The 10,881-nt window shown below is 40.8% G+C and overlaps 1 protein-coding gene across 1 annotated transcript; it reads left to right on the top strand.

The window, feature by feature from the left end:
• The first annotated feature begins 4,787 nt into the window (after positions 1 to 4,787).
• Positions 4,788 to 5,681, top strand: LOC147432919 (uncharacterized). The gene is made up of 2 exons (XM_086491676.1): positions 4,788 to 4,986; positions 5,354 to 5,681. The coding sequence occupies exons 1-2, from the start codon at positions 4,843 to 4,845 to the stop codon at positions 5,582 to 5,584; spliced, it is 375 nt and encodes a 124-aa protein (XP_086347802.1). The 5' UTR covers positions 4,788 to 4,842; the 3' UTR covers positions 5,585 to 5,681.
• The last annotated feature ends 5,200 nt before the right edge of the window (positions 5,682 to 10,881 follow it).

Genomic DNA, 10,881 nt, shown 5'->3' with positions numbered 1-10,881 from the left:
GAACAACTTACACACACACTCCCATTGTGTGGTAAGGTACCTTATTACTGCCGTGCACTACGACAAAAGGTACACTACCCCACAATGCATACACACACACACACACACACACAACACATACACATTGTTCCGTAGAACAACTTACACACACACTCCCATTGTGTGGTAAGGTACCTTATTACTGCCATGCACTACAACAAAAGGTACGCTACCCCACAATGCATACACACACACACAACACATACCCGGATCGTGTGGTCAGGTACTCTGCTGCTGCGGCGCACTGCGATGCAGAGCAATCTCCCACACGACCCCCTCTCTCCTCTCTCCTCTCGACGTACCTGCAAAGGTGGTCGCAAGCGCTCTCTCTCTCTCTCTCTCTCTCTCTCTCTCTCTCTCTCTCTCTCTCTCTCTCTCTCTCTCTCTCTCTCTCTCACAGAAGATGAAAGCAAGATGAAAATACACGCAGCGGGCCCGATCGAGCCCGCGTATATATAACGCTGACAGCTCGCCAGGCTTTTCAGTATCCCCGGCGGGCCCGTAGGGAAAATGATGAACCTCGGCGGGCCCACCGAAGATACTGAAAAGCTCGGTGAAAATTTTGTGGATTTGCAGGTCACCATTAACCGGGTTCTGTGTGATTATGTTTACTGTGATCATGTAAATGTGTCAATAAGACCTTGTGATCACACAAAATTTGACGTAATTACGTAAATATTAAATCCTTGAATCCCATGATCCTCCCTATGCGGGGCATAGAGGCATTCAATATACTCTTTGAGAAGTAGAGGCGTACTTCTATTGGCCCACCATGAAAGTAGACATACAAGAGTATTTTTTGAAAATGTGTGGTATGCCAAAAGACTAAGTATGATAGAGGGAAGCAACCTTGGATTACTCCAGCCATTGCCTATCCCTAATTCAACATGGGAGAGTATATCCATGGATTTTATCTTTGGATTACCCAAGTCTATCCATGGGGATACGGGAGTATGGACAATAGTTGTCAAGTTTAGCAAGCAAGCACACTTTATTTCTGTCAAAAATAATATCAAGGCACACCAAATGGAAACTCTCTTCATATCTCAAATTTTCAAACACCATGGATTGCCAGCATTCATCATGTCAGATAGAGATCCTAGAATGACCAGTAAATTATGGCTCATGAGCTAGCTCTATAGAGTCTTGAATCCTATTGCAAACATGTGGTGGTGTTGTATTATATGGGTCGATGGATGTCTACCCATGGGACTGTTGCTCACACTTGGTGGTGTTGTACTTTCTGGGTCGACGGATGTCTACCTAGGGACTGTGGGACTGGGTGGTAGTGGCGACGAATAGTAAAAATGTGATTAGCCATTTTGCTGCTATATCGGCCAAGGTTTCTATGTGGCAGAGTGTCTGAACACACAATTCAGGATCTGGGAGGTTGTGTCTGGAGGGCTTCCTATTTTGTCTATGCTAGGGCCATGGATGCCGCACTTCTGTCCAAATGAAGAGTTTAAGAACTTTTTCCCAGTGTGGGTCACATTCAAAAGCCTTCCTCTCTAGCTCCACGAAGATGTGGATGTTATTGATGGGCCAAGGATCTTTTATTTCGAAGATGTAGCGTGTTAGTTCAGGCTTGGATGTTAAGATGTGCATTCTGTGGGTATAAGCAAGCCCATACCCAAATACCTTGATCTGCATATGGGAGACTTTGGTGCCTTTCAGCAAGAACTAATCTTTGCTTCCTTTCCCAATGCCTGCTATAACTCTCATGAGGTCGGTACTACCCATGGTCTAACAGTCAGGACTATGTGGAGGTGGGTGTTCAGGGATACCATGCCACATTCAAGCTCTAACAAGCCAGCATTAGCTATCGGAGGCATGGAAAATTGAAATGAACCGAGGTGAGGAGAAACCTAAGGAGCCAAAGCTTGGTTGTCCTTCTATGAGATGCAGGAGAAACCAGAGCAACCAGAGTCTGGGTTTCCATCACTTGAGATGCAAGAGAAATCAAAACCGCCAATCAATCTCGTCGAGGGGGTTCAAATGACAAATGAATCCATCCAGGCCGACAATAATTCAAGTGGACTGTAGAACCAGAAGTTAGACCTTGTTAGCCATATAGTAAGCATCTTAGGTGCTACGACCCAAACGGTCAGCCTGTTAAAAAGAAGGATGAAAAAAAAGTGATATTTGTTACTTCTCTATGTGGCATTATGATCCGTTGGGTAGTCTTAGCAACCAAGGGGTTTGTTGTGGCAGAGTTATCTCCTTGGTGGCAACCACAAACTCACTTAGATTTCCTCTTTTCTATGGACGATACGTGATAGGGTGACACCCTTTGTCAGCTGATGTATCTGAATTGGTTATTATATACGTCTTGTTGATGCCATGGCTCAGGGAAGCATGTCTCTTATTATAAGTTTTTTGTTTTCTTAATCTATTTCTCCACTCAATATTGTGAGTTTTGCAAAAAAAAAAAAAAAGGATTTAAAGAGAGCCTTATACTTTCATAAGCTAGGTTCTACCCTCGTTCCACCAAAGTTACTCTACAAGTGCACCTTGGTTTCTTTATATGCTCCCAACTTTCTTAGATGGCTTTAGAATTGTAGGTATGTAGGTGTAAAAGCCACAACTAGTGTTCCTCTTCACTACAACAAAAGTTGTTAGATTATGCTACTTCAAACAGGTCTGGAAGGCTAGGAATGGTCAATTATTTGACAACACTACGGAAACAGCCAAGTTCACAGAGATAATACAAGAAAGCAGGGGGACTATCACGCTAATTGGCACCACAATGATGGACTCTCATTGATAAGGACCCTATGTTGCCCGTGGGTGGCTCCCCTACTAGCCAATGATTAGTGACCTCTTAGAGACGTCATGGTTCGACATGAGCATGGCAAGAAGTTGTAATTTTTTGTGGTTGTCAATATAATTTACTCACCATTGTTTTTGCAAAATAAAAAATAAAAAAATTACAGGTATGTAGGTGTATCACATTTACACTTACACGAGGGATTTTAAGTTAATTTTTTGAGAAAGTTACAAGTTTAGGAAGAAAGCCTCTAGTGTACATGGCTTAACCAACATTTAAAAAAATCCACTTTTGTATTTCTTATGATAATTTCAAGAACAAAAAGGTGTCTTATGAGGAAAAGGGGGAAGGGGGGAAGGGGGAAGGGGGTGGGGGGGGTTGGGGTTTGTTGATTTACAAAATCAGAATAATAAAGTAAATAATAAAGGCTGTGATCAAAGGATCACCACAAACATCGTGTCTAAGGTGAAAATTAGAACTGATGATAGCAAGTTATGGAATAGTTTCTTATTGAATGGAGCCATTGGTTAGCAAAGTTGCCATGTGTCTAAATGGGCCCAAGATTCAACAGAACCAATGGAGGATTTCAACGTGACGAGGACCTTTTCCACCTCACAACAAGGTGGAATTTTGAATAAGCTTGACGATGAGATTTGCCATGGGAATGGCCACTAATTGAGATGCAATTAGATTTTCAAAAGTCACCCCATCAAAGAGTCCCATCGCATCTCATCATTCTCTTCCTACTTCTTAGGGCATGTTCTTACGCGGGGTGCTATCCCTATCCTCTACACTCTAGCTTAACTTTGTCGCCAACGTTGTTGTTGCCTAGTTGAGCGTTTACACGTGTTGGGATCTCACCACATGGCAAGCCCATTCACCACCTACAACCATTTCAAAGTTTGAATTGTGCCACAACTCGTGTTCCTCTTCAATGCGAGCTCTATGGGAAAGTAGGCCCTACAGTGCATTGCTGGTTAACGAGGACTTCATATGGCAACTTTGTTTTTTTTGGCAAAGTGGGATCTCCTAAGTCTTCATTCGACGTTGCCTCTCTACTCGAGCACGTGTGAATGCTATGCTACACACCATGGGCTGATTGGGGTCAACCTCTAACCCGTGCAAATCCACCTTACATGTATAACACATTGCTACACTTGTGTAGCCCACCCAAAGATTTCCCCCTTGCCACATCACCATTCATATATCAAGGGGGTGACTCCTCCGATGGAAGCCCTCCTAAGGTGCAGTTCACATGGAGCTCTGGTTTGCAACTGGTTGCGAATCAGTTGCGAACCAGTTTGGTTCCCATGAGGTGTTGCGAGGAAAAAGTTAGCAATTGGTTGCAAACCGGTTGCGATGCTGCTCCTAGGGGAGGAGGTGGAGCAGGCTAGAAACCATGGAAAAGGACAAAACTTTGCTCACTTTTTGAGCTTCGCAGAGGAAAAATACTCCATTTTTCAATGCATTTCCAGAATTTTCGCTTTTCATGGGAACTGAGTAGTTGCTGGTTGCCAACCGGCAGCCCGTTGCGAGCCATGGTTCCACGTGAACTACCTCTAAGTCGGCTGGTTTGAATTGCCAAAGAGAACTAGTCTTGTGGCATTGAGGTGGCAATTAGAGACTATCTTGCACGCATAGCAAATACATACACCTATAGGTAGCCTATCTATCCCTTTATTTATATTTATTCAAGTCTTCCTAAAGCATACGCACACATAGCCTCCACATTTTTTAAATTTTCTATTGCTTTTCCATGTTGTTTCATTCTAGTTGCTTTCTCTACTTTTGACTCTTGAGATTAATCAAAACGCGCTCTTTCTAGTTTGGGGCGGCTTATGCGCCACCGAGTTAAAATTTATACAGGGAAGTGTGTGTGTTGTATCCGTAAGGAAGCCTTGGGGGATATTCCAAGGTGAGAATATTCAGGAGCATAAAAACTTGAGGAGCTAAAGTAGAGAGGGACAGGAAATTCTGCACAATAAGAGCTGAAGCGCTGTGGGTGGAGAGAGAGAGAGAGAGAACTGTGTGTGTAAATGTGGTCTCCATCGTTTAACGTGATCATCTTGGGAGTGCTAGTAGCCAAGCTTCTGCAACAACAACATTCTTTGGTCCCAGACTGCGCCCAAGCTGGCGACCTTGACCATACTTCTCCGTCTACTCTCTCATGCTGCCGCCAGGTATATTGCACCCCCATGCGTTATAATTCTCAGCTGCAGCTTGCGTTTTCATGTCAATTCTTTTTTCTGACAATCGCCCATCAATCAATTCAATTCAATGTCCTCACAATCGCCCATGATTGATTGTTCTTGACAAACGCCCACAAATCCATCGCCCACATTTGATTGTTCACACAATCGCCCACATTTGAGCGTTGTCACAATCGCCCACAATTGAAGTTAATCGCCCACAACCGATTTCTCTCACAATCCCCCGTTAATCGCCCTCTTCTATCCCTCATCACGTCCGTTTATCTCAAATTCTTACAGCGGCGATGGCTATCTGTAGTAATGATTGAGCTTATATTCTATCCATGTTTTAATGCAGAGAGAGGACATGGAGGTCTCAAGAATTAGCAGCTTCCAGGATTCGAACTCAGGTCGATTAAACACGGAGCAATATTCACAAGAGGATGAGGCTGAACGTAGTCCTAGCCCGCCCACAACCACGGCCAATGACGGCAAGCTACACAGAGAAGCGCAAGAGCAATTAGGACCTTCATATCTTGCCGCCCATCATCGACGCTCTTCCTCCACTCCTCATCCTCATTACTCCTAAATGTAGCCAACATTTGTATATCTTTGATTCTTTGTGCTTAGAACTCCATGGCCCAAATGTAAACTATTCAAATGTGTCACCTACTTTCATTCTCTGAGTCATCTGTTTCTCAAAGCATTCTTGATTAGCTTGGCTTTATTTATGCCTTGCAAAACTTTATTGTAACATTCTACATGTGTTAAGACGGGGAATCAGTTTTACACTTCCCAACTCCCCTCACCACCACTTAGCACAATGCCTTTTTCTCAACATGTAAGGGGCAATTTATCACAATCTATATACTCAATGTACTATTATGGAGCATAAAACACTCGCACAATAATGCTATATTCATTGCTTCATGTACATGCAATTGTTTTGCCAATCCCAACAAATGTTCCGAAGTAGAATTCCTTTAAATATGGTACTATGCTTGAGAATTTTAATTAAAAGAAAGCACCTTTCTTGGGGGGTGCACCTTTATATCACGTGTGATTGGAGCGTAATAAAAAGCTCCATTTACACATTTTGTAGAATGGAATAAAACTATACCTCTTTGTGATAAGCTCAATCAGAAGAACAGATGAATAGGTTGGGCACAGACAGTGAGCCAGAGTGGGGGTTAAACACAGGATTCTCTCTCTCTCTCTCTCTCTCTCTCTCTCTCTCTCTCTCTCTCGTGTTGTTCATTGCCATCCATCGTTGGATTGTGGTTGACCTCACTAGTAGAAACCTTTGAAAAAATTAGATTGAAAGAAACAAACTAATTAATGGCATCGAGTAGGTGGGTACAATGTAATTACTATTGATGGGTGTTGATACCTTTGCAAGTGTTTGTAATAGACCACACCGGGGGGGAGTTAGGGAGGGACTTTATACTGTTGGGATCGTGGGCTTCGATCCAGCCCAAAAATGAATGTGTGAGAACACCCCTATCTACATGGCATCCTAGGTGGGGCCTGGAGCATGTGGAGCATGGCCCAAAAATATGGTGATGCCACATTATTAATATATGGAAAAAGGGTCCAAGAGTGATTAATTTATGGACATGCACACACACTAGATTGTATTTGTGTGTCTACATGCACGTGTTTGTACACACACGCATGCGAGAGAGAGAGAGAGAGAGAGAGCAGCAACTAATATGACAATGTGTTTTTCACATGTTTTCCTTGTATTGAAAATGTCCTTGCACCTTGAGAAGACTAGTCGTTTAAATTGGCCAAATATTCAATGTATCCAAACTTTGTTGTCTTTGTCATTGGTTTATAGCTAGAGATAGAGATAGAGAGATAGTAGATGTGTGGTACTCAAGTTGCGTGTCCATCACATACAGTTTTCTTTTTATCATGTTTCTCCCATGTGGAGTATGGCTCCTCATATGGGCTTCAATAGCATTTAGTTGTTGGGTCAACCCATGTGTTGATGCATGTTAAATGCAATCGAGGCAATTACTCGTAGTGGCTATTAAGTACGATCTTGTTGAGCTCATGCTCTTTAGTACCCTTAGAGCTTATGCTCGTTGGTAACATTGTGTTGTTGTTGTTGTTGTTGTTGTGTCTGTGAACACACTCACACACGCGTGCACATGCACCTGCATGTGTGTGCTTTCAAGAGTTCCAAGTCCTCTTTTGCTTCTCAAGTATTACAGGATCAATTACACACGCGTGCACATGCATGTGCATGAACACATGCACGTGTTGTTGTTGTTGTTGTTGTTGTGTGTGTGAACACGCACACACGCGTGCACATGCACGTGCATGTGTGTGTGCTTTCAAGAGTTCAAGTCCTCTTTTGCTTCTCAAGTATTACAGGATCAATTACTTGCCCCATTTTCTTTGTTCAAGAAAGCTAGAATAAAAACATTTACAAAATATTGCAAGTCTAAGGGAGAGAGTTAGATGCATAATTTTCCTGAGGAGGCAGCTATATGTTACTTTGTGCATCGAATATAGAGGGGGATATCTACCATATATGACCTCTCAGCTATATGTTACTCTGTGCATCGAATATAGAGGGGGATATCTACCATATATGACCTCTCAGATGTTCTCTATATTGCCTCATAAGTTTGGTCTTGAATGGGCTCACAAACTTGCACATTCCATTCCTTACTATGAAACATCTAAGGTACATGCCTTCTCAACTCTCTTGTTACCTTTTATTTTCTTTCAATAGGCATCAATTTTCAAACCACTAATAGTGTGTAGACCTATTTAATATTTAACAATGACAGTGAAGATTGTCTATTCTTTGCAAATGATGGGCATTTTGTTGGTTTATCCATGAATAACACGTCGAGGGTCCTATTAGCAAGGGCCAATCAACCAAACTCAATTGTCTTATCATTTACCTTCTTTTTTATATCTAGCTTAGCAATCCATTGCACCATAATCATATTGCAAGAATTTGTAGAGTAGGCACATCAAGTCAATATAACAAGAACCGTAACCACAGTTGGATAATAGAGACTAGCAATCAAGAAAGCTTCCATCTCAAGATAATAAGAAACAAGTTTTACTTTTACTTCAACATGCCTTGCGAGTGATGCTATCAAAGCATCAGCAAATATTGTACCAAATTTATTGTAGGGAGGCCACCAGTGATGTCTTGCATGTAGCAAGAAAAAGAATTACTAGAAAAATTATGATTAGATTTTCGTGTTAATTTGTAGGCACGACATACATACATCAAGAGAAATATCTTTGGGGCAACAACATAGTGTTTGTCAATGTAAATTCATATGCATGCCTTGCATACTTAAAGAGAGAAATGCAAAGACATTTCCTCACCAAAACTTAGTCAAAATTGATATGGAATCACAAGCACACCACACATATGTGTTTAAAACTAGATTTCATTAAGAAACAAACTTGAGTAGTACTTAATGAAGTTGCATGATCATGCCTTATATGCAGCATAAGAAGTATCTAGACACAAAAAGTTGACGCAAATTTGTAGCCATGTCTCACATGTAAAAGAATTCCATAGTGTGGGTCCAAGATAAGTCTTAGAGTGATGATAGTAGTAAAAAATATCAAAAGTGATGAATGATCACTCTCAAGAAAGAAATTGTTCGAGAAGTATTTAACTTTAGCAAAGGTAAAGAAAAATGTACACTGTAAGTATAAGGGTCTTTATACAGTACCTTACACATAATAAAGAAATTGTTCAAGAAGTGTTTAATTTTAGCAAAGGTAAAGAAAGATGCACATTGTAAATAATTTTAAAAAGAGTAAAACCCTAGGTTACTTAAATAAGATACTCTTTGAATGCAAAAATTTCTTATAGGATCCATTCCTGTTAAGTATGGAGCTTGATTTACCCTTTGTAAATTTCTGTGGTAAAAGCGCACATTTGTAAGGCCCCCGTTATGAGGAGAAGCCATCGTGCGTGAAGAAAAATCACTCACCGGAAACCAAAATTTTCACGGACAAAAATCAGGGGCAACTTCAGAGGCCCCCGAGACTTTTTTCTTCGTCGGAATATTCTTTTTCATCGAAATATTATGGCCGGACGGCGGCCGGAAAGTGGTCGGAAAACAACCAGTCGGTTGACCGATAGCCGGTGGTCGGAAGTCAATGGTCGGTGGCCGAATTCAAAAGCGGACTTGTCTTCTCAAGGACGGCCACACATGGGTGGATTGGAGGGTCCGATTTGGACTTATTCGCACAAGGGCGGCTACACATGGCTGTCTTTCATAAGAGAGGGCAGCCCTTTTGGCCTATAAAAGGAGGCCATTTCTACACACATTTCACAGTGTGAAGTTGATGCAACAAAGTAAGTGTGAGGTGGTGAGAGTGAAGCAAGACGGGAGCTCCATTAAGGGTATAATCCCTTTGTAAACTACTTCTTGTTTTGAAGTACTAAAGCCATTGAGTGGCTGCTTTCCCGTAGAAGTAGCCCACATTGGGTGAACCACGTATATCGTGTGTACTCTCTCTCTCTCTCTCTCTCTCTCTCTCTCTCTACTTTATAATCTCGTGTATGTAAATCTGTCTCTCTCCATTAAGTAATCTACTCAATTATCTATTTAGCTACGTCTTATTTCCTAACAATTCCTTGTAGAAAACCACTATGAAAATTACAATCATGCATGAGAACACAAAGCAATCTTAACCTACTTTGATACCATTATCACGCAAAGGAAGAGAACGACCTAAAAAATTAGACCATGCAAGCCCTGTACATGAAGAGAGAAGTGGACATGAACATTGACCCTTCAACCAACCAAGTCCCTATTGTTGAGCTTATATATGAAGCTACTCCATGTGAAGGATTATATATGAAGCTACTCAGTATATAGCGCTTAGGTCCCCTCTACATGTACATCATTTACTGTAAGTATTATACACACTTTGGGTTGCAATCTCTTTGTATTGCGTCTCTGTTCTTCTCTTTCATCATTTTATCAACATGGTATATGAGCATGGTTACTTATTCTTCATAACCATGAGACATTTTTTGTCTCTTGCTGCTTCAGGTAACTCGTATACAAAGAAAATCTGTGATTAAGCAAAACATATAATTGTTATAACTTTATGCTTCAAAATATATAACAAACAAGTTTGGAATGTTGACACTTCAATTCCAAAAGGTAAGGGCTTTTTTTTTTTTAATTCATATGTATGACTTCTCATTGTGAATCTTCAAATTGCTTTTCGTGCATAAATTTGATTTTCATATAAAAATATATCTATGTTGGATTTATCGATCTTTTTTTTTCTTTTTTGCATCACATTCAAAATAAATATACATGTAAGAATCAAATGGGTTTATTGATCTTCTTATTTTCTTTTTCTGAACATCATACGCAATTCGATGCATATACAAGAATTTAAATCGAAGTTATTCATCTTTCCTTTTTATTCGATCATGCACAATTTGATATATAAATTAACTAGAAATTTATCTTTATTGGACCTACTAAGAATTGCATGGTATTGCTATAGAGAGATTTGCATCCATCAAATCATACTATTCAAGCTATGCTTAGAGAGGGTTGAGTGCAAGCTAACCAGCATTCTCCCCTTCAGCTTATTTATGAAGTGAGACTACGAGATGCAACACCAACTATAGAAATACAATGCACAATACATGGACAATGTCTCGGGAGGTAGCATGGTTACTAAAAAATTAAGAAGGCATTAGTCATGCATGGCTTAAAGTCCGAACGAAAGCCAGCACACACATGGTTTAAAAATCTGGATGGCCTCTGTAGGTGGCCCATAAAGCTATGAAATGACTTGGAGTAGGCTGACACTTGTTTGTGCACAAAAGGACTTAATAGAAGCAGGAGAATTGTTGAACAAGTACAG

The sequence above is a fragment of the Adiantum capillus-veneris genome, chromosome 20 (genome assembly GCF_014529385.1).
Source record: "Adiantum capillus-veneris isolate H3 chromosome 20, ASM1452938v2, whole genome shotgun sequence".
Classification (NCBI taxonomy): domain Eukaryota; kingdom Viridiplantae; phylum Streptophyta; class Polypodiopsida; order Polypodiales; family Pteridaceae; genus Adiantum; species Adiantum capillus-veneris.
Note: the sequence above shows the minus strand (reverse complement) of the source record. Positions and strands in the feature narration are given on the sequence as shown.